This window comes from Stegostoma tigrinum, chromosome 1 (assembly GCF_030684315.1).
Source record: "Stegostoma tigrinum isolate sSteTig4 chromosome 1, sSteTig4.hap1, whole genome shotgun sequence".
NCBI lineage: Eukaryota > Metazoa > Chordata > Chondrichthyes > Orectolobiformes > Stegostomatidae > Stegostoma > Stegostoma tigrinum.
The window spans coordinates 184,308,978-184,334,052 of record NC_081354.1 but is presented as its reverse complement, the minus strand read 5'-3'; the positions used below and the strand labels follow the sequence as shown (position 1 = coordinate 184,334,052).

General features: G+C 45.5%; 1 protein-coding gene across 3 annotated transcripts in view; it reads left to right on the top strand.

The window, feature by feature from the left end:
* sema4f (sema domain, immunoglobulin domain (Ig), transmembrane domain (TM) and short cytoplasmic domain, (semaphorin) 4F) overlaps positions 1–25,075 on the top strand; it is a 208,451-nt gene that overhangs the window by 99,111 nt on the left and 84,265 nt on the right. For all 3 annotated transcript variants that reach the window (XM_048541544.2, XM_059650542.1, XM_059650543.1), the window contains exons 4-6: positions 9,770–9,868; positions 16,355–16,463; positions 21,612–21,728. In XM_048541544.2, coding sequence (XP_048397501.1) covers positions 9,770–9,868; positions 16,355–16,463; positions 21,612–21,728 — 325 coding nt within the window. The remainder of the gene's footprint in view (positions 1–9,769; positions 9,869–16,354; positions 16,464–21,611; positions 21,729–25,075) is intronic.

Sequence of the window (25,075 nt, the reverse complement as noted above, 5' to 3'; positions counted from 1 at the left end):
TCCATATGCCTGCCTTTGGCTTTTATCCCTCCAAATCTATGCTTAACATAAAAATAACTAACTCAGATTTAAAATTTGAAGATGCATTGCTGTTGGTGGAAGAGTTCCAAACATCTGCCCACCCAAATGTCTGCCCACACAAATGTCTACCACATCTATCGACTTCAATCTTGTCACCCCTCACTCTTCTAAACTCCAACGAAAACATGCTACCTGCTCTAACTATTTAATAAAGGAACTCATTCATTTCAGTTATCAATCTAGTAACCAACAAATGATACCATCCCATTATAATAAAATGTGAGGCTGGATGAACACAGCAGGCCAAGCAGCATCTCAGGAGCACAAAAGCTGACGTTTCGGGCCTAGACCCTTCATCAGAGAGGGGGATGGGGGGAGGGAACTGGAATAAATAGGGAGAGAGGGGGAGGCGGACCGAAGATGGAGAGTAAAGAAGATAGGTGGAGAGGGTGTAGGTGGGGAGGTAGGGAGGGGATAGGTCGGTCCAGGGAAGACGGACAGGTCAAGGAGGTGGGATGAGGTTAGTAGGTAGCTGGGGGTGCGGCTTGGGGTGGGAGGAAGGGATGGGTGAGAGGAAGAACCGGTTAGGGAGGCAGAGACAGGTTGGACTGGTTTTGGGATGCAGTGGGTGGGGGGGAAGAGCTGGGCTGGTTGTGTGGTGCAGTGGGGGGAGGGGATGAACTGGGCTGGTTTAGGGATGCAGTAGGGGAAGGGGAGATTTTGAAACTGGTGAAGTCCACATTGATACCATATGGCTGCAGGGTTCCCAGGCGGAATATGAGTTGCTGTTCCTGCAACCTTCGGGTGGCATCATTGTGGCAGTGCAGGAGGCCCATGATGGACATGTCATCAAGAGAATGGGAGGGGGAGTGGAAATGGTTTGCGACTGGGAGGTGCAGTTGTTTGTTGCGAACTGAGCGGAGGTGTTCTGCAAAGCGGTCCCCAAGCCTCCGCTTGGTTTCCCCAATGTAGAGGAAGCCGCACCGGGTACAGTGGATGCAGTATACCACATTGACATCTGCCAATGTGGTATACTGCATCCACTGAACACCGGTGCGGCTTCCTCTACATTGGGGAAACCAAGCGGAGGCTTGGGGACCGCTTTGCAGAACACCTCCGCTCAGTTCGCAACAAACAACTGCACCTCCCAGTCGCAAACCATTTCCACTCCCCCTCCCATTCTCTTGATGACATGTCCATCATGGGCCTCCTGCACTGCCACAATGATGCCACCCGAAGGTTGCAGGAACAGCAACTCATATTCCGCCTGGGAACCCTGCAATCAATGTGGACTTCACCAGTTTCAAAATCTCCCCTTCCCCTACTGCATCCCTAAACCAGCCCAGTTCATCCCCTCCCCCCACTGCACCACACAACCAGCCCAGCTCTTCCCCCCCACCCACTGCATCCCAAAACCAGTCCAACCTGTCTCTGCCTCCCTAACCGGTTCTTCCTCTCACCCATCCCTTCCTCCCACCCCAAGCCGCACCCCCAGCTACCTACTAACCTCATCCCACCTCCTTGACCTGTCCATCTTCCCTGGACTGACCTATCCCCTCCCTACCTCCCCACCTACACCCTCTCCACCTATCTTCTTTACTCTCCATCTTCGGTCCGCCTCCCCCTCTCTCCCTATTTATTCCAGTTCCCTCCCCCCATCCCCCTCTCTGATGAAGGGTCTAGGCCTGAAACGTCAGCTTTTGTGCTCCTGAGATGCTGCTTGGCCTGTTGTGTTCATCCAGCCTCACATTTTATTATCTTGGAATTTCCAGCATCTGCAGTTCCCATTATCTCTGATACCATCCCATTAGCCACCTTGATTATATGTATTAGCTGCTCATTAACTTTGTGTGACTCATGTGCAAGGATACCTAAATCTCTGTGAACTTCAGTGTCTTCAGCTATTCCCTGGTGAAGTGGTACTGTGCTTTTCATTTATCCCATCAAACTAAATAACTTCACCTTTTCTCAGATTATACTCAATCAGTTAGAGTTATGTCCACTCACTCCATCTACCTGTGTCAATCTGGAAACTCCTTATACTTTCATCATAACAGAATTTCCTATCTTTGTGTCACCTGTAAATTCAGCTACTGTGCCTTGGCTCCCCTCATGTAAATTGTACAATGCTGGGACCCCAGTACATATCTCTGTGGGACAACACACTTCATGTCATTCAGACTGACTTTTTTAGTTGTTCACAGAGTGTAAGTATCACTGACTGGACCAGCATTTTTGCTCAGCCCTAGTTTTCCTTAAGAAAGAGGTGGCCAGCCAGCTACAATTTCTTGAACTGTTGCCTTCCTCGTGCTGTAGGTAGATCCACAGTGCTGTTAGGGAATGAGTTGCAGGAATTTGATCTGGTGACACGAAAACAATGGTGATACACTTCCAACTCAGGGCAGTGAGTGGCTTGGAGGGAAACGTGCAGGTGTTGGTGGTGGTGTGCTATTGCATCTGCTGCCTTTGTCCTACTAGATGATAATGGACGTGGATTTGGAAGCTGCTGTTTAAGGAGCCATTTGCAGCAATTTCTGCAATGCATTGTGTAGATGCTGCTACTGAGCAGTAGTTGTGGAGGGAATAAATGTCTGTGGATGTGGTGACAATGGAGTGGCCTGCTTTGGCCTTAGTGGTATCAACCTTCTTTGATTAATTTTTGAGCTAACTTTATTCAGACCAGTGGGGAATATTCTGACTGGTGCCTTGTAGATAGTGGACAGTCTTTGGGGCGTCAGGAGGTCAGTTACTCATTGCAGTATTCCTCGCCTCTGACCTACTATTGTAGCCACTGTATTTACGTGACTAGTACAGTTGAGTTTCTGGTCACTGGTAACCCCCAGGATGTTGATAATGGGGGAATTCAGTGATGATAACACCATAGGATTCCCTCTGTAATGGCATTGTGGTCTACCTACAGCACATGGACCACTGCAGTTCAAGAAGGCAGCTTTTCAACACCTTCTTAAGGACAGTTAGGGATGAACAGTAAATGCTTATCTATGCAACGACAGCCAGATCCAACAAGTGAATAACAACATAACTTAGGCCGGCTTTTTATTCCAGGCTATACTAAGTTCAAATTCTTTACCATCTACTGTGGTCGGTTTCAAACCTATATCCCCAGAACATTGACCTGGTGTTTTGGATTGCTGGCCCATATATGTATATCGCTAAGCCCTAGTTTACGCCCTTTTTCTTCTTGTATATTTCATCCTACATTGTGACTCCTGTCAGGGGCTTGTAGATCATTCCCACTAGGGCTAACAAATTCAAGAGGGAATATGTGTTCCATTTTTTCGTAAGGAAATAAATAATAATAGATTAATAGTGTATTTTTGGACTTCTGAGGCCTCGTAATAGACTTGATTGACTCTTCCAGTTTTGTACATTTGCATAGTTACTGTTTTAGGAAATAAAACTCATGACAACACTGGAATATGGTGGTGCACAGAGTCGTTAATTGGAACTAAGTGCTGATGGAATGATTATTGGACAATCTGGTGACAGAAGTCTCAGTGTATCAGTTTGATTTCACAGTCAGTCTCGATACAGTGTTAAGTGTTCTATTTACCCCATAATGCTCTGCTGGTAATTCTTTTGATAAAATCAGTGAGGGGGTATACTGCCACTCCTTAACAAGTACTCCTTTGTAGATGTTAGGAAAGAGGAGAACAGTGGGGATATTTTTTTCCGCTGTCCATTTTAATAGTCTGATTATTCTCTGAAGAGGCCACATGTTTGCCACATAAGGGAAGCACTACAAAGTGAGAGGAAAAAAAATCGCATATTTGAAATGTTTTCTGTTCGAGAGTAAAAAGGGAAAGTTAAAGTGGAGCTTTACTTTCTTCCTGAGTTATCCCTTTAACAGATTAAAGCAAGATAAATATTCACGTTTCGGAGTATAACTTTCCAGTGCTAATGTTCAAAGGGAATTGGTTCTACTCATGCAAGTTATTTAGAAAATTAGCACGTAGTTGCCACGAGCAATTAGGATGGTGCAAGGCTTTCTGGCCTTTATTGTAAAGGGATTAGAGTGCAAGAACAAAGAAATCTTGTTACAACTGTACAGCATTTTGGTGGGACCATATCTAGAGTACTATATGCACTTTTGCGCTCCATATTTAAGAAAACTTCACCTGACAAAGGAGCAGCGCTTCGAAAGCTTGTGATTTCAAATAAAACTGTTGGACTAAAACCTCTTGTCATGGGACTTCTGACCATATTTAAGAAACTATATACTTGACGGCCCTTTCTTTCTCAAGGGAATTGGAGTATAATAATCAGGAACTATTACAGCATCAACAACAAAAAAAATGTTGCTGGAAAAGTTCAGCAGGCCTGGCAGCGTCTGTGAAGGAAAGAATAGAGTTTACATTTCGGGTCTGACTCTTCCTCAGAACTGGTGAATTGACAACTATTAAGAACCACTCAGAACTATTACAACACCAGTGGGCAGTGAGGGACAGAGTCCTTGCATATATTTAAGGCTGAGATAGATTCTTGATCAGTAATTGATGCGAGGAATGTAAGATCAGCCATGATCTGTTGAATGTTGGGGCAGGATTGAGGGGCTGAATAGCTTCTTTCTATTCCTATTTCTTATGGCCTATGGAGTCATTAAATTGGAACGTGAAATAAGAACAGTTTTTTATGATAAAACAGTGTGGAGCTGGATGAACATAGCAGGCCAGACAGCGTCAGATGAGCAGGAAAGCTGACATTTCAGGTCAGGACCCTTCTTTAGAAGTGGGGAATATGTGAACTAGCTGTGCCACATAAGCATTTCAGGTGGACAGTGTTATCAATTCTAGGAAGAATGAACAAATATTGGATCAACAATTTATCATATTGATAAACAATATGCAACATAAGGTGGGTTATTCATTTGGTGATTTTTGAGTATCATATAAATGAGATAAATTTCTTTGATCAGAATATGGAATTCTAGGAGATCTTCCTTTAAAATGTTACATTTCACTGGGTTAGTATGCTCAAAATCAAACTCCATTATATGGGAGTTGTTATAAACGTTAGAATTCAAAAACTTTGTAGAACTCCCCAATTTACCTCTGTTTTTGATCCAGGTCGATGGAAGGCGTTGACAATGTTTCTGTACTTAATAAGAATGGTTATTTATAAGAAATAAATTGACTCCACTTACTTGTAAACCATTATGCACTGTTGACATATAATTCCACCAGTTAGATATCTAAATACCTTAAATTCTCACCAAGCACATGCATACAAAACAAATGGGTGTTGGGGCAGACTGAAAGACTGGAATGTTGTTCGTAGACTGAACATAGAGCCAAGAATGATAGAATCCCTATAGTGTGGAAGCAGGCCATTTGGGCCATCGAGTCCGCACCGACCCTCCAAAGAGCATCCCATCCAGACCTATCCCTCACCTACCCTGTCCCTGTAACCCTGCATTTCCCAGGCTAATCCGCCTAACCAGCACATTCCTGAACACTATGGGTCATTTAGCATGGCCACTCCACCTAGCCTGCACATCTTTTGGACACTTGTCTGCAGGGCTAGCTGAGATGATCCTTTTGAAAGTCAATGTGTTGATTTGGGTGTTTTAGTGCATGTATTATGCAAGGTTAGTAAGCAGGCACCGCAGCAATCAGGAAAGCTAATAGAATGTTATGTTTTATTCTGAGGGAATTGAAGGCAAGAGAAGGGAAGCTTTGCTTCAGTTGTATAGGGCATTGATGAGACCTCATCCCGATCTGTCTGCAGTACTGGTTGAATGGTCTAATTTGCTTCTACATCTTATGATTACTGTACTTATAGAAGGATTTTATTGTTTTAGAAACAGATCATGAAATGTTTACTTGACTAACACCTTAATGAGTGGGATTACCTTACGTGGAAAGACGAGAAAGGCGAGGGTTCTATCTTCTGGTGTTTAGCAGATTCAGAGGTGACTTAATGAAACAAGTAAAAGATCCTGAGAGAACTTGACCAGGTAGATGTGGAAGGGATGCTTCCTCTTGGAGGAGCAGCTAGAATCTGGGATCATGGTTTAAAAATAAGGGGAGCACCTGGATGATTTACTATATTACTGAAGCTTCTGTGTACTGAGAGCCGTTGAATCCCATTTGCCTGTCTGCTGCTGCTGCTCTCGTGCATTTAGATAAAGTTCCAACATCATAGGGTCACCTCCTGCTTGGGACTCTGCCAATGTCTGGTCTGTGGCAGTCATTGTAGTGTCAGCAGCCTGGGCCACTTAGCCCACTGTGGAGTTCTTGCAGTGAGGTGCTCACCAGATTGTGAGCCTCCATTTGCTACGCCCATGGTTCCCATGGAGGGATTTGTATCCCTCTGCACCCAGATGTTTCCCTGTGGATGCCACTGAGAGGCTTGCAGAACCCGCAAGAGAGACGAGAGATGAGGGAGAAGGTGTCATGACCAATGTTTGCAATGACTGGGAATGGTAGTGGCAGTGACAAGCATTGCAGCACTTACTAAATAGAAAAAAAATGATGCAGATGCTGTAAATCAGGAACAAAAACAGAAGTTGCTGGAAAAACCCAGCAGGTCTGGCAGCATCTTTGAAGGAGAAAACAGAGTTAATGTTTCAGGTCGGTTGACCCTTCCTCTAAACTTACTATCTTGGCAGGACATGGATGTTTTGATATCCCTGCAGGATTGGTGATCTGGCACCAGGCTGGAAGGGTTTGGTAGACCCAACTTCCTCTGGTGTTGCTCCAGAACTAGGACTCCTTTTTTGAATCACTTCACCCTCAACGTACCTGTCAAAGTGTCATCTTCCCCTTCTCCATCATGTTCCAATGCAGATTGTCAATAAGTAAGGCAGCTTTCAGAATGGCAGCGCTCACTTCCTTGCACTGTGATGTCTTAAAGATGGCATGACCACTACAGATGTTGGTGTTTGGGAGATACCTGCTGACTGGCGAATTGTTCCAGAAAGGACAAGTGGTAGAATGGGTCAGAAAAATAGATACAGGTGACACTGTAGGCTCGAGGTAAGTAATTAAGGAGACGAACGTGCTAAGATAGGGCGAGAAAGCTTTCTAGGTCTTACGGCAACAAATTCTCAAAAAAACAACGCTCAGCACAACTCAAGCTTGCAGATGTAAATAAGGTTCAGCCCATGACAATTGCACCACCATTACACCTCCCTCCGACCCTCACCTAACCCCACATACTCTTGTTTCTCAGGTAACTTGCTGCATAAGCGCTATTCCACACTGAGATTCGAACTAACTGTCTATCAGTTCTCTGCTGTTTCCCTCCAGTTGTTGTTGTTGTTTTGAACTCTGTGGGCTGGCTGTATCAGTCCGTTACATTTCTGACAATAATCTGGTTGATTTAACTGTGTGTTGCATTCAAATCTGGTTTGCCTGACCTTTTTAAAAGACTGCAAGTCATCGTGGTTTGCTGAATGATTGCAAATGATGCTTTTGCTGGTGGTCATAGATGAGCATGAAAGTTTAAGGTGGAACCCAATGACTTGACTTCCTTTCGCATCTGGAACTGTTTGACAGGGATGCTTGACCCCCTGTCTGGGTCTTGCCTTTGGTGACTTTTTGTTTGAAAGCCTTAGTGATGTTGAATTTAGCTACACATATTCAAGCAACCAGAATCTGGTTCTTTTACTGTTTTTTTTTAGGCATTTATTTTGTACTTTGGCTAACATAAATTGATATTTTGGAGCCATTAGTACCAAACTGAGATTATCAGGACACAAAACAGTACAACACAGGAACAGGCCGTTCAACCCACCATGTCTGTGCCAACCATATTACTATTAATAACACGGAGAGGTGATGGCCTAGTGGTATTATCGCGGTTCTATTAATACAGAGGCCCAGTTAATGTCCTGGGGACCTGGGTTCGAATCCTGTCACGGCTGATGGTGGAATTTGAATTCAATAAATTTCTGGAATTAAGGGTCTACTGATGACCATGAATCCATTGTTGATTGTTGGGGAAAATCCCATCTGGTTCACTAATGTTGGAGATAATGGGAACTGCAGTTGCTGGAGAATCTGAGATAATAAAGTGTGGAGCTGGATGAACACAGCTGGCCAAGCAGCATCTTAGGAGCACAAAAGCTGATGTTTTGGGTCAATCGGCAATATTGTGCTCCTAAGATGCTGCTTGGCCTGCTGTGTTCATCCAGCTCCACACTTTGTTAAACTGGTTCACTCATGTCCTTTAGGGAGGGAAACTGCCATCCTTACCTGGTTTGGCCTACATGTGACTGCAGACCCACAGCAATGTGCTGACTCTGAACTGCCCTCTGGGCAATTAGGGATGCTGCCTAGTCAGCAGTGCCCTCATCCTGTGAATGAACAAAGAAACTAAAACTAATCCCATCTGCCAGTACATGGCCCATATCCCTCTATTCCCTATTCATGTGCCTGTCTAAATGCCTCTTAAACATTGCTATCGTATCTGCTCCTACGACCTCCATGGAGCACGTTCCAGGCACCTACTACACTCTGTATTAAAACAAACTTTACTCGTATACCTCCTTTAAACATCCCACCTCTCCTTAAACCTGTGTCTTCTAGTATTTGACATTTCCACCCTGAGAAAAAGACTATCCACCAGATTTTCCACACTCACCAGTATTGTTGTGATTTATAAACGTGAATTGAGTATCAGTACACCACTGCTATTAGAACATAGAACATAGAACAGTACAGGCTCTTCGGCCCATGATGTTGTGATGAACTTTTACTGTGATGTCATGCTGCAACTGTACAAAACGCTAGTGCGGCCTCATTGGAGTATCGCGTGCAGTTCTGGTCGCTCCATTACAGGAAGGATGTGGAAGCATTGGAAAAGGTGCCGAGGAGATTTACCAGGATGTTGCCTGGTCTGGAGTGAAGGCCTTATGAAGAAAGGCTGAGGGACTTGGGTCTGTTGTCATTGGAGAGAAGGAGACTAAGAGGGGATTTAATAGAGACATACAAGATGATCAGAGGATTAGATAGGGTGGACAGTGAGAGTCTTTTTCCGAAGATGATGACTTCAGCTTGTATAAGGGGGCGTAGCTACAAATTGAGGCATGATAGATTTAAGACAGATGTCAGAAGCAGGTTCTTTACTCAGTGGTAAGGGCGTGGAATGCCCTGCCTGCCAATGTGGTTAAGTCAGCCACATTAGGGGCATTTAAACAGTCCTTGGATAAGCATATGGATAGTGATGGGATAGTGTAGGGGGAGGGGCTTAGATTAGCCCATAGGTTGGTGCAACATCAAGGGCTGAAGGGCCTGTTCTGCGCTGTATTGTTCTATGTTCTGTGTTCTATGTTCTAAACTTAAGGCCTATCTAACCTCCACCCCCACCTTATACTATCATCCATATGGCTATCTAATAGCCACTTAAATGCCCCTAATGAGGCCGACTCCACTATCCTCTCCATGTCCCGACTGCTCTCTGAGTAAAGAACCCAGTAGAAATAACAGGGGACGGTTTCGACCCATTGACTTTCTCAGTTATGGGCCCAGCGTGCTTCCGCTGCGCCACTGCTGATTCTAAAGTTCTTGATGTCACAGGCTCAACTTGGTAATCTGTCCATTTTAAAAGAAAAGGAAGTCCAATAGTGCCCAATTAAATTTGTATTCACCGCTGTGTTTTTCAAACCTGGGGTATGACAGACAGTTCAACAGAGCAAATAATTTGTGAAATGATTTCCTTTTCTGTGGTTTGATTTCCAGTTAATTGACTAATGCCCTGTCTTTTTTTTCTCTTGTTAATATAGACTAAATGCCATAACTATATTCGAATTTTGAAAGCCTGGAATGAGACACACCTCTTTGCCTGCGGAACATATGCTTTTGATCCTCGTTGTGCATATATCGTAAGTATTCTTTTCTTAATCAATATTGCTGCTGAAACTTGAGGGCAAACAAATCTCACCCACCTTAATAAACACCCGTCCTTAATGGCAGTACAAATAAATTTATAAAGGATTCCTGAGTTTAAATGCCTTCAGGCTAGCAGTAGGTTAGTAAGTTCTCCAACAAAAACAGTTCTAAAGAAGGGTCACTGGACCTGGAGTGTTGACTGTGCTTTCTCTCTCAGATGCTGCCAGACCTGCTGAGTTTTCCCTGAAATTTCTGTTTTAATTTCTGATTTCCAGCGTCCACAGTTTTTTTTAAAGTAAGTTCCCCATTCTGTCCACCACTATTTCCTATTTGCATTGGTAGTGTGGAAGTGGGCAGTAGGAAATGCAATACCATGCAATGAGAAAGGGAGGCTGAAACTAGGAGCTGGAGTTAACCAAGACAACAAAATGTGAGGCTGGATGAACACAGCAGGCCAAGCAGCATCTCAGGAGCACAAAAGCTGATGTTTCGGGCCTAGACCCTTCATCAGAGAGGGGGATGGGGAGAGGGAACTGGAATAAATAGGGAGAGAGGGGGAGGCGGACCGAAGATGGAGAGTAAAGAAGATAGGTGGAGAGAGTGTAGGTGGGGAGGTAGGGAGGGGATAGGTCGGTCCAGGGAAGACGGATAGGTCAAGGAGGTGGGATGAGGTTAGTAGGTAGCTGGGGGTGCGGCTTGGGGTGGGAGGAAGGGATGGGTGAGAGGAAGAACCGGTTAGGGAGGCAGAGACAGGTTGGACTGGTTTTGGGATGCAGTGGGTGGGGGGGAAGAGCTGGGCTGGTTGTGTGGTGCAGTGGGGGTAGGGGACGAACTGGGCTGGTTTAGGGATGCAGTAGGGGAAGGGGAGATTTTGAAACTGGTGAAGTCCACATTGATACCATATGGCTGCAGGGTTCCCAGGCGGAATATGAGTTGCTGTTCCTGCAACCTTCGGGTGGCATCATTGTGGCAGTGCAGGAGGCCCATGATGGACATGTCATCTAGAGAATGGGAGGGGGAGTGGAAATGGTTTGCGACTGGGAGGTGCAGTTGTTTGTTGCGAACTGAGCGGAGGTGTTCTGCAAAGCGGTCCCCAAGCCTCCGCTTGGTTTCCCCAATGTAGAGAAAGCCGCACCGGGTACAGTGGATGCAGTATACCACATTGGCAGATGTGCAGGTGAACCTCTGCTTAATATGGAAAGTCATCTTGGGGCCTGGGATAGGGGTGAGGGAGGAGGTGTGGGGACAGGTGTAGCATTTCCTGCGGTTGCAGGGGAAGGTGCCGGGTGTGGTGGATGATGACATGTCGATCATGGGCCTCCTGCAGTGCCCTAGATGACATGTCCATCATGGGCCTCCTGCAGTGCCACAATGATGCCACCCGAAGGTTGCAGGAACAGCAACTCATATTCCGCCTGGGAACCCTGCAGCCATATGGTATCAATGTGGACTTCACCAGTTTCAAAATCTCCCCTTCCCCTACTGCATCCCTAAACCAGCCCAGTTCGTCCCCTACCCCCACTGCACCACACAACCAGCCCAGCTCTTCCCTCCCCACCCACTGCATCCCAAAACCAGTCCAACCTGTCTCTGCCTCCCTAACCGGTTCTTCCTCTCACCCATCCCTTCCTCCCACCCCAAGCCGCACCCCCAGCTACCTACTAACCTCATCCCACCTCCTTGACCTATCCGTCTTCCCTGGACCGACCTATCCCCTCCCTACCTCCCCACCTACACTCTCTCCACCTATCTTCTTTACTCTCCATCTTCGGTCCGCCTCCCCCTCTCTCCCTATTTATTCCAGTTCCCTCTCCCCATCCCCCTCTCTGATGAAGAGTCTAGGCCCGAAACGTCAGCTTTTGTGCTCCTGAGATGCTGCTTGGCCTGCTGTGTTCATCCAGCCTCACATTTTGTTGTCTTGGAATTCTCCAGCATCTGCAGTTCCCATTATCGCTGGAGTTAACCAAGTTGATTAAGCGACTGCGTCCTCCCTAGTGATGTCAGGAGCAACACTTCCAACAGGTGGGAAATGAACAGTTATTGAAATCCTCCACCTTAAGACCCATTTCACTGGATAAAGGCCAGAACGAGAATGATGTCTCAAAAAAGGAATTAAGCCAGGCAAACGACCTGGTATGGACATAATACCTGGAAATGTCAACAACAAACACATTACTGTTCACCCTGCAAAGAAAGAATTACCGTTTCAAGTTCAATGTGGCCCCTCCTCAGAAAACAGTTTTGACTCCACAGATACTGAAGCAGGCCACATTCAAATGTAGCAAAACCTGGACAATATCTGTCCTTGGGCTGAAAAGTGGCAAGTAACATTTGTGCCATACACGTGCCAGGCAATGACCGTCTCCAATGAGAAAGAAGTTAAACCCTGTCCATTGATAATCAGTGGTGTTACCATCACAAAATCCCCCATAATTAACATCTAGGGGTTACCTCTGACAAGAAATTCAACTGGGCTCACCATATATATGCAAGAGCAGGTCAGGGGTTAGGAATATTACGTTGAGTAACTCGCCTCCTGACTCCCCAAAGCCTGTCCACCATCTACAAGGCACAGGCCAGGAGTGTAACTGAACAGTCCCCACTGGCCTGGATGAGTACAACTCCAACAACACTCAAGGAACCGGACACCATCCAGGACAAAGCACTCCAGATGATTGGTACCACATCTGTGAGCGTACAGTCAGTCCATCACTAATACTTAGTTGCAGCATTATGTACTATTTGCAAAATAAATCTGGAAATTTGCCAAAGATCCTCAGGTAGCACCTTCCAAACCCACAACCACTTCCATCTAGAAGGACAAGAATAGCAGCTAAATGGAACAACACTACCTGCAAGTTCCCCTCCAAGCCATTCACCATCCTTGACTTGAAAATATATCGCCTTTCTTCACTCGCTAGGTCAGACTTGTTGAACACCCTCTCTAATGCATTGTCAGTCTGTCTACATCACATACAGCCTGTCCATAGTCATTCAAAAACTTGGCCCACCACCACCTTTTCAAGGGCAAAGAATGCTGGGCAATAAGTGCTGGCCCAGCCAGCGATAGGTAGAATAAAAATGTATAAATGCAGTCACTGTAAGAGCAGGCCAAATTTCAGTGATCCTGCAGTGAATAGCTCACCTCCTGACTCCCCAAAGCCTGCCCAACATCTAAAAGCCACAAGTCAGGAGTGTGATGGAATACTCCCCACTTGCCTGGATGGGTACAGCTCCAACAACACTCTAGAAGCTTGACACCATCCAGGACAGAGCAGCCGCTTGATTGGTACCACATCCACAAGCATCCACTTCCCCTACCACCGACGGTACTGCAAAGCATCAAAGAATTATTTAAACTGAGTAAGTTGCAACACAAAGAGACTTGGGGTCACTTGTGCATGAAACACAGAAAGCTAGCACACAGGGGCAGCACATAATCAGGAAGGGAATGCTGGCCTTTATTTCGAGGGGGTTGGAGTATAAGAGTAGGGAAGTCTTACTGCAACTGTACAAGGTTCTGGTGAGACCACATCTGGAGTACTGCGAGCAGTTCTGTTTCCCCCTTATTTAAGGAAAGACGTTGTTTCTTGGAGGCAGTTCAGAGAGGGTTCTCTAGGATGATCTCAGGTACGGAGGCTCAAACAGGTTGTGCCTCCACTCACTGGAGTGAAGGGGCTGATGGGATTCTCAAGGGCTGGACAGGGTAAATGCTGAGAGGATGTTACCCTTCATGGGAGAGTCTAGGACCAAAGGGCATAACCTCAGAATAAAGGGGCCCCAATTTAAGAGTGAGATGCGGAGGACTTTCTTCTTTCAGAAGGTTTGAGAGTCTTTGGAACTCATGCCAGAGACAGCTGCTGAAGTACAGCCCTTGTGTACATTTAAGGCTGAGATAGAATTTTGATCAGTTGGCGAATTCAGGGTAATGGAAAAAGGCAGCAAAGTGGACTTGAGGAATGTCAGATCCTGCTGAATGACAGAACAGGTTCGAGGGAATGAACAGTGAACTTCTGTTTCTATATTTTTATATTTTTAATGGTCTACGCAGAAATTCACTGAAGATCCTTAGACAACACCTTCCAAACCAATGACCACTTCCATCTCAAAGGATGAGGGAAACAGATATATGGGAATACCTTTAATCAGCAAGTTCCCCTGCAAGCCTCCTATATTCCTGACTTGGAAATATCACTATATTCCGTCAGTACTGCTTGGTCAAAATCCTGGAATCCCTTTGTTAACAGCGTTGTGGGTATACCGACAGCAGTGGTTCAGGAATGCAGCTCGCTACCACGTTTTTAAGCAGAGCTATGGTGTGCAATAAATACTAGTCTAGCCAGTGATACTCACATCCTGTGGATAATTTTTAAAAAAAATCAGCGATTATGACTCACATCAGGATGAACACTGTAGATAGAACTAGTAAAGAGGTACTGCTGAGGGTGTGTGAGGTTAAGTTGGAAAGCAGAACCTTAAAGGATTGCCACCTGAGCAATGTGCAGATTGACATCAAATGAATACGATTAGAGAAGTGAATGTGAGAAGTGGATTCTAGTTGGCAGCTACTGGAGTTTGTGGGGTCTGTACTGTTTGGTCGGTGTATGCACGAACTGTGCTCGACAGCTGTTCTCATGACTCATGTAGTTAGGGAAGCAGGGAGGGCTTTAAGCGAAACAAGATTGTGACGGATCAAGTTTGGGTAAATGTATCCTTTTTTTTCCCTTTACTCATTCAAGGGATGAGTGCATCACACCCATTCCTAGTTGCCCAGAGAGCATTTAAGAGTCAACCACATTGCCGTGGCTCTGGAGTCACATGTAGGCCCGACCAGGTAAGGATGGTAGTTTCCTTCCCTAAAAGACATTAGTGAACCAGATGGGTTTTTCCAACAATTGACAATGGATTCACAGTCATCATTAGATTGTTAATTCCAGATATTTATTGAATTGAAATTCCACTATCTGCTGTGGCGGGATTTGAACCCAGGTCCCCAGAACATTGCTTGGGTCTCTGGATTAACGGTCCTGGGATAATACCACTAGGCCGTCAATGAAGGATTGGAGTTGAGCCAAAAGAACTTCTACAAAAACGGAAAGTCAAAGAATGACAGTTAGGAACAGAGTGAAAAAAAATTCTAAAATGATTAGATGCCAAAGATGTCAAAAAGCTCTATATCTGAATATGCTTAGCTTTCATAACAAAGTAAACAAATTGATTGTGCAGAAGGAAGTAGATGAATATGATCTGGTAACCATTATGGAGACATGGCTGCAGGATGATAAGAATTGGGCTCTGGATATTGAGGGTTTATGACTTTCGAGAATATAGGAAGCAAGTTAAAGTTGGAGGAATATTATTCCTAATCAAGGATGGTATTGGTGCAATAGTTAGAGATGACCCTTGTTCATGAGAATAAGAAGTAGAATTGATTTGAGTGTAGATTAGGAATAGTGGGAGAAATAAATCATTACTGGGAGTGATCTACGGACCTCCGATAATAATCATGATGCGGGCAGAAGCACACTGTAAGAAATATCAGATGGTTGTGATAAAGGACCAGCAATAATCATGGATGATTTCCATCTGCATATAAACTAGTAAAACCATATTTGTCGATTGCTGAAATATTTTGTCAAACCTTTTAATCTTGCACTCACCAGGACAATTTGCAAGAACACCAATAAAGGGGAAAACTAACAATTGGTTAGCAAGTGTATTTTGATCGGTAGAAGCATTGCCATGGAAAAAGCAGTGTTAATGCTGACTGAATATTATCTGGCCAGTTCTGAGGAAGGGTGACCGCACCCAAAGCATAACTCTAATTTTCCCTTCACAGATGCTGCCAGACCTGCTGAGCTTTTTCAGCAACTTTGTTTTTATTATCTAGCAAGCTTTGTTTACATTTCAAACCAGTAGAATTGTTGTGTTGCATGTGGTAGTGACTCAACCTCTGAGCTGGGAGACATGGCTTCAAGTTTCACCTCCCCATGAATACAGTACTCTAGTTGTGGCCTATTCAAAATTTATAAAACTCCAACACAGCCTCCCTGCCTTAGCCAATAAAGGCATGTATCCCATTTGCCTACTTAACCACTTTAGCCACCTGCCCTTGTATCTTAAGGGATCGGTGGACGTGCACACTAAGGTTTCTGTGATTCTTGGTGCTTCCGGGGTGCTACCATTCATCATGCATGCCCTTACTTAGTTTGTCCTGCCCACGTCCAGGGGTGGGAAATAAGATTTCTGAACAGGATGATTGGAAAAAAAAATATACTTCAAATCATGCAAGGTGATCAACTTTGGTCAGGCCAGTGCTTCTGCGAAATGAATCAGTGAACTTGTTTCTTCTGTTTTGAGTTAAAACAGACTCAATATGTCCACACTTTCTGTCTGCAAAGCACAGGGGCCTGTGTATTGATATATGCAGCTTTCAGCATTGTACGTAATTTTCAAAGATCTGCAATACTGTATTTCAGAACATCTTAGATTCTGTCAAAATATCAGAGGATAGAGTGCAAGGAGTGGAAAAGGGACGAGGGAAATGCCCATTTGGACCAAAGCAACCATTTGCCGCTACCTTGGCAGGTAAGTGATTCTAAATGGGAAGATGTTAGTCTGGGCCTGTTTATCTCTCCTTAAACAGCTGACTCTTGCTGGGGTTTCAGCCCAAGGACGAATAGAAGTATAGGAAATAGTACATCTGCTGCAGCCTCTGTAGCTGTAGAATCATAGAGGTCAACAGCAAAGGAAAATCCCCTTGGCTCAATGCATCTACACCAGTCGAAAGCAAACACCTCACTACTCTAACCCATATTTTTTAGCACTTAGCCCATACCCTTATATGCCTTGGTTTTGCAAGAGGACATCTCAATACTTCTTAATATTTTGAGGCTTTTTGCCTCTACCACCCTTACAGACAGCAAAATTCAGATTCCCACCACGCTCTGGGTAACAAAGTTTTTTTCCTCACATCTTTTCTAAACCTCGTGTCCCTCTCCTTAAATCTGTGCCATCTGTCATTGACCCCTCCATCAAGGGGCAAAGTTTTTTTAAATTCTTGCCTGCACTGTCAATTTTGTACATCTCAATGATATTTCATTGAAACGTACAGAATACTGGGAGGCAGGGATAAAGTGGATATGTAGAAGATGTTTGCATTAATAGGAAATCTAGGAGCTTAGGGCAAAGCGTCTGATTGATGGGACGACCTTTTAGAATTCTTCAGTAGGAGGGTGGTGAATGATGGAACACATTGTCACAGAGAACTGTGGAGGCCAAGTTCTTGAGAGTCTTTAAGACAGAGATAGATTCTTGATTAGTAAGGGGATCGAGGGTTATGGGGAGAAGGAAGAGAATAAGTTGGAGAAACATATCAGCCATGATCGAATGACTGATCCTTGAGCCATATGGGTCTTGCATCCCCTCTCAATCTCCTCTGCTCTGAGGAAAACAACGGCAGTATGACCAGCCTCTCTTCCAAACTGAAGCTCTGCAGCCTAGGCAACATCCTGGTAAATCTCCTCTGCATCCTGTTCAGTGCTATCACATACCTCCTGTAATGCGTATGCCAGGACTGCTTGTTTCATATTTATTGATGGGATGTGGACATCACTGGCCAGCCCGCATTTATTGCCCATCACTCGTTACCCAGAGGCAGTTGAGAGTCAACTACATTGCTGTGGGTCTGGAGTCACACGTAGGCCAGACCAAGTAAGGTGACAGATTTCCTTCGCTAAAAGCCATTGGTGAACCAGATGGGTTTTTCCAATAATCAACAATGGTCATGATTAGATTCTTCATCCCACATTTTTATTGAATTCAAATTCCACCATCTATGGGATTTGAAACCTGGTCCCCAGGACATTACCAGGATCTCTAGATTAATAGTCCAGTGAGACTATCACTTGGCTATCACTTCCCCATGCATACATACTCTAGTTGTGGCCTATTCAACATTTATAAATCTCCAACACAACCTTCCTGCCTCAGCCAATAAAGGCATGTATCCTATTTGCCTACTTAACCACCTCAGCCACCTGCCCTTGTATCTTAAGGGATCGGTGGACGTGCACACTAAGGTTTCTGTGATTCTTGGTGCTTCCGGGGTGCTACCATTCATCATGCATGCCCTTACTTAGTTTGTCCTGCCCAAGTTCATTACCTCACATTTCTTCAGATTGAATTCCAGTCAAATGACGCAACAGTAATTTAGTTGTTGACCAATAATATTCAATGTTTATTCATTAGTGTATGACATTTAGTGATGAAAGAGAAATGGCAGTGATTGAGTAGGCCTAAGTCATGTGCTCCCAGACTCACCCCAGTGATGTTGCATTTGGGTTCCGAGTCATGTCACAGCTCACCTTGTAATATGGCCATATTCATTGCACTTCCTACAGACAAAGGGGGTGGCCATAGGTACCCGCATAGGCCCAAGCTATGCCTGCCTCTGGATGTGAGTTTGCTCGCTGAGCTGGAAGGTTAGTTTTCAGCCATTTCGTCATCATCAGTGAGCCTCCGACGAAGCACCGGTGTTATGTCCCGCATTCTATTTATGTGTTTAGGTTTCCTTGGGTTGGTGATGCCAAGGAAACCTAAACATATAAATAGAAAGCGGGACATAACACCAGCGCTTCGTCGGAGGCTCACTGATAATGTTACCTAGGATGGTGACGAAACATCTGAAAACTAACCTTCCAGCTCAGCGAGCAAACTCACATCCAGAACCTCAACCTGAGCTACAAATCTTCTCAAAACTCGCAATGCCTGCCTCTTTGTAGGTTACGTGGAACAATCCCTCTTCCGCACCTACACAGGCCCCAAACCCCACCTCTTCCTCCGTTAAATTGATGACTGAATTGGCGCCGCCCCTTGCCCCCCAGAGGAGCTCGAACAGTTCATCGACTTCACCAACACCTTCCACCCCAACCTCAAGTTCACCTGGGCCATCTCCAACACATCCCTCACCTTTCTGGACCTCTCAGTCTCCATCTCAGGTAACCAGCTAGAAACTGATGTCCATTTCAAGCCCACCGACTCCCACAGCTACCCAGAATACACCTCCTCCCACCCACCCTCCTGCAAAAATTGCATCCCCTATTCCCAATTCCTCTGCCTCTACCGCATATGCTCCCAGGATGATGCATTCCACTCCCGCACATCCCAGATGTCCAAGTTCTTTAAGGACCGCAACTTTCACCCGCAGTGGTCGAGAATGCCCTTGACCACGTCTCCCACATTTCCCGCAACACATCCCTCACACCCTGCCCCCGCCACAACTGCCCCAAGAGGATCCCCCTCGTTCTCACACACCACCCCACCAACCTCCGGATACAACGCATCATCCTCCGACACTTCCGCCATCTACAATCCGACCCCACCATCCAAGACATTTTTCCATCCCCTCCCCTGTCTGCCTTCTGGAGAGACCACTCTCTCCGTGACTCCCTTGTTTGCTCCACACTCCCCTCCAGCCCCACCACACCCGGCACGTTCCTCTGCAACCGCAGGAAGTGCTACACTTGCCCCCATGCCTCCTCACTCACCCCCATCCCGGGCGCCAAGATGACTTTCCATATTAAGCAGAGGTTCACCTGCACGTCTGCCAGTGTGGTATACTGCATCCGCTGTACCCGGTGTGGCATCCTCTACATTGGGGAAACCAAGCGGAGGCTTGGAGACCGCTTTGCAGAACACCTCCGCTCGGTTTGCAATAAACAACTGCACCTTCCAGTCGCGAACAATTTCAACTCCCCATCCCATTCTTTAGACGACATGTCCATCACGGGCCTCCTGCAGTGCCACAATGATGCCACCCGAAGGTTGCAAGAACAGCAACTCATATTCCGCCTGGGAACCCTGCAGCCCGATGGTATCAATGTGGACTTCACCAGCTTCAAAATCTCCCCTTCCCCCACTGCATCCCAAAACCAGCCCAGTTCGTCCCCTCCCCCCACTGCGTCACACAACCAACCCAGCTCATCCCCTCCCCCCACTGCATCCCAAAATCAGCCTGTCCCTGTCTCTGCCTCCCTAACCTGTTCTTCCTCTCATCCATCCCTTCCTCCCACCTCAAGCCGCACCTCTATTTCCTACCTACTAACCTCATCCTACCTCTTTGACCTGTCTGTCTTCCCTGGACTGACCTATCCCCTCCCTACCTCCCCACCTATACTCTCTCCACCTATCTTCTTTTCTCTCCATCTTTGGTCCGCCTCCCCCTCTCTCCCTATTTATTCCAGAACCCTCTCCCCATCCCCCTCTCTGATGAAGGGTCTAGGCCCGAAACGTCAGCTTTTGTGCTCCTGAGATGCTGCTGGGCCTGCTGTGTTCATCCAGCCTCACACTTTGTTGTTTTAGCCTTGAATGCTTTTGGGGGTCACCACTCTCTGGGTGAAGAAATTTCTCCTCATCACAGTGCGAAATGGTTTACTCCTTATCCTTACATTATCGCCTGTGGTTCTGCACTCCCCCCTCCATCAGGCACATCACAGAATCTCTACAGTCTGGAAATAGGCCATTCAGCCCAACAAGTCCATGCAGACTCTCCAAAGAGCGTCCCACCCGGATTCACCCCCCCCCCACCCCAATAACACTGCATTTCCCATGGTTAATATGCCTAACCTACACATTGACCTATGACGGTGGTGTCATTTTGTAAATGGAGTTGGGATGGAATTTGCCGCGGTGGTGAGTGTACAAGGAGTACTGAGGGGACTGAGTACACAGCCTGGCTGGTCACTGGTGGTGTTGAGGATTATGTTGCAAGAGGTATTCTCGTCGATTCTTCTTGGAGTTTGGAGATGAGTTTGCTTGGATTTGCAGTGTTGAAGGCAGAACTGTAGTCAATAAGTAGGAGCCTGATGAAGGTATCCTTGTTATCCAGATTTTCCAGGGGTGAGCATAGGACCAGTGAGATGGCATCTGCTGTCAACATGTTGTACTGGTAGGCAAATTGCAAAGGATCAAGGCAATTCAGTAGGCTAGCGTTGATGTCAACCATGACTAACCTCTCTGGGCACTTCATAAGGTTGGAGGTCGGAGCCACTGGGCAGTATTGAGACACTCTGCAAGATGTTTTTATCTCTGGCACTGGGATGGTGGTGGTTTTCTTGATGTGGGCTTCAGATCATAGTATGGAGGGGTTAACCATGTCTGCAATAGTGTCACCAGCTGGTCTGCACAGGATCTGAGTGTATGGTCAAGGACTCCATCCAGGCCACTCACTTTCTGTGCGTTCGCTCTCAAGAAGGCCAATCTGATGTCTGTGGCACTGACCGTGGGTGCAGGTGCATCGGAGGCAGTTGGGGTAGGTGATATCGATTCGTTGACCTGCTCTACGTGAGCGTAGAATGCATTGAATATTGTTGGTAGGGATGTATGATTCTGTTTTAGCTTTATGTTTTTGCTTATAGCCGTAATTACATGTAAGCCTTGCCAAAAATGATGGGAATCCGTGTGGTTGGTCTGGTATTGCCTCTTGTGCCTCTGATCACCACACTGTTTTGTCTTGCAATTTAATAAAAGATCTCTTAACTGTTGCCACAGGCATTGCCTATTCTGTTCAACCTGTCTAGCTGTTGCACAATCTGGATTTTCATAGCATTTTGCACTTTGTCCTTGTGGTGATCCCTTTAATAGTTTTAATGAATACAGCTAGCATGAATGTGGATTTTGGTGGCTGGGTAATGCTGTAGATTGATTGGTCTCTCCCATTTATGTGTTTGCTTTCAGATGGAGTGCTGTATGCAGCAACAGCAATTGATTTTCAGGGCAAGGACCCAGCTGTAGTTAAGAATATAGGTCGGCAAGAAAAGATCCGCACAGAGGACTCTGTCAAATGGCTGAGTGGTGAGATTTTCTCCTTGTCTTTTACATCTACTATACATGATCATGACAAACTCAAAAAGAATACTCCAGTTAGGCAAAATGAATCAAAATGATCAAGCTTCTGCATATCAGCCCTCGTACCTCTTTTGCTTGGCTTGGATTTTGTCAGTTGCTGCCTGAAATATTTCTGTGAAGCTCTTTGAAAGTTTTTTTATTTGTTATGTTAAATATCCACATAAAAGCAGATCATTATTGTGGAGTGTTTTGTAAATAGATTTGGGCAGAATTTGCCATGCAGTCTTGAGTGTATAAGGAGCATGGTAGGGGCCTGAGTACGCAGCCTTACAAGTTACTGGTGTTGAAGATTGCTTACAGTTTGTAAGGCCTTTTGGTAGCTTATAGTTTCTACGGGCTGCATTCTGTGGTAAGAAGGATCAAGAAACAAGGGCAGTAGAGAAATTGATGTTCTTTGACACAGCATCTTCCAAAAGGTTTAATTTAAATGGGTATATGGCAGGAGAGCTCGTGGCAGGAGAGCTCAAAGCTGTGGTGTACTCCTCTTGCTCTATGTGGAAAACTGGGCACATTTCTGGCAGAGTGGGCTTGAAGGGCTGGGTTGTCCATTCCCACTCCTAATTGCAAATTCTTACGTTCCGATACCTGGGAAAATCATGTGTGCAGGAGGTTTGTCCAGCTATAGCTTGTGGAAGCATGAGTTTCAGAGCTGGAGCGGCATTGGGGCATACTGTAAGTTTATCCATTTGGTAGCAAAAATAGGAAGGCAGGTTATTACTGAGCAGCTATAAATTAAGGAAGGGGAATATTCATCGAGACCTGGATATCTTTGTGCACCAGTCACTGAAAGTAAACATGCCAGGTGTAGCAAGCAGAAAAGAAGTGTACTGTTATCCTAAAAATATCACTGAACCAGAAACATTTAATTTTGCTTTCCCTCCACAGATTGTGACTGACCTGTTGAGTTTTCCCATTAATTTCTGTTCTTGTTCCTGATTTCCAGCATCTGCAGTTCTTCGGTTTTTTATTTATCTATTAAAAGGATTAGGTTTCATGCTGGAAGGATGTTTCTGATGGTGGGAGAACCCAGAAACAGGAATCATAGTTTAAAGATGAGGAGAAATTCCTGCTATCTGCTTAAACATACTGCTGTTCCATGCTGACGAAGTGCCTGCCAAACCTTTGGATCAAGAACCAACCTGTGTTTAACTTTCAGTTTAAAAGTTATCTTTATCTCACAGTTGCCAGTTCACGGCTCAAAACCAAAACTGATAAAATAATGTAATGAAAAATCAGAGAGTGCTCTAACAGAAGTATAATCAGATTGGGTGGAGACTAAGTGTAACAAAGGACAGAAAACATTTTTGGGAGTAGTTTGTAGTTTACAATTGCACCATTGGACAAAGGAAACAATTGTAGTTCACAAACAGCAATGCAGTATTTGTGGAGGAGTTTTGATCTCTGTACAGAAAATTAATTTGCCCCACATTTTCTGAGAGTCCATGTTGTAGAATACTTTTGTAACTGAGTCCTGGAACATGAAAGCAACTTGGGAAAAAGCAATTTTCGATCTAGTGTTATGTAATGAAATAGGATTAATTAATGAACTCATCGCAAAAAAAAGCAGCATTTTTAATCCTTACCAAGAATTTTAAATTTAAACAGAGCCTTAATTTAAACAGAGCCTTTGGAGCGAAGAAGGATGGGAAGTGACTTGATAGAGGTTGACAGGATGACGACAGACATAGATAGAGTGGATAGTCAGAGACTTTTTCCCAGGCCGGAAGTGATAAGGGGTCATAACTTTAGGTGATTGGAGGAAGCTGTAGGGGAGATGTCAGAGGTAGGTTCTTCACACAGAGAGTGGCGGGTGTGTGGAATGCGCTGCCGGCAGTGGTAATGGAGTCAGATACTTTAGGGACATGTAAGCGACTCTTGGATGGGCACATGGAACATAGAACATAGAACATTACAGCACAGTACAGGCCCTTCAGCCCTCGATGTTGTGCCGACCTGTCATACCGATCTGAAGCCCATCTAACCTACACTATTCCATGTACGTCCATATGCTTGTCCAATGACGACTTAAATGTACCTAAAGTTGGCGAATCTACTACCTTTGCAGGCAAAGCGTTCCATTCCCTTACACAGTAACATGTAGGGTATGCAGGGTAGTTTGATCTTAGTGGGATAATAGGTTGGCACCTGTTCTCTCTGCCCTTGATCTGTGTGACCTGCTCTGTCACTGCATCTGACGAAGGGGCTGCGCTCCGAAAGCTTGTGTGCTTCCAAATAACCTGTTGGACTGTAACCTGGTGTCATGCTGTCCAGAAGGGCGGGAAAAAGAGTGGAAGGGCGATAGTCATTGGGGATTCAATTGTAAGGGGAGTAGATAGGTGGTTCTGCGGTCGAAAACGGGACTCCTGAATGGTATGTTGCCTCCCAGGTGCACGGGTCAGGGATGTCTCCGATCGGCTGCAGAACATTCTGAAGGGAGAGGGTGAACAGCCAGTTCTCGTGGCGCATATAGGCACCAACGATATAGGCAGAAAACGGAATGAGGTCCTACAAGCAGAATTTAGGGAGTTAGGAGCCAAGTTAAAAAGTAGGACCTCAAAGGTAGTAATCTCAGGATTGCTACCAGTGCCACGTGCTAGTCAGTGCAGAAATGAAAGGATAGCTAGGATGAATGTGTGGCTTGAGAGATGGTATAGGAGGGAGGGGTTCAGATTTTTGGGACATTGGAACTGGTTCTGGGGAAGGTGGGACCATTACAAATTGGATGGTCTACACCTGAACCGGACTGGAACCAATGTCCTTGGGGGTGCTTTTGCTAATGCTGTGGGGGAGGGTTTAAGCTAATATGGCAGGGGTATGGCAACCAAATATTGGACAGAAAAGAGGTAGGGAACTAGATAATGGAGTCAGTGTGACTAAAGGGAATAGTAGTCGGGGAGCAGATGATGAACACAAAGGGACAGGTGGTCTGAGGTGCATTTGTTTTAATGCGAGAAGTGTACTTGATAAGGCAGATGGGCTTAGGGCTTGGATCGGTACCTGGAGGTATGATGTTATTGCTATTACTGAGACTTGGTTGAGGGAAGGGTATGATTGGCAACTAGTTGTCGCAGGATATCGATGCTTCAGGCAGGATAGAGAGGGAGGTAAAAGGGCTGGAGGAGTTGCAGTAACGGTCAAAGACGATATCACAGCCATACTGAAGGAGGGCCCCATGGAGGACTCAAGCAATGAGGTAATATGGGTAGAACTCAGAAATAGGAAGGGTGTGGTAACAATGTTGGGGCTGTACTACAGGCCTCCCAACAGCGAGCGTGAGATAGAGGTACAAATAT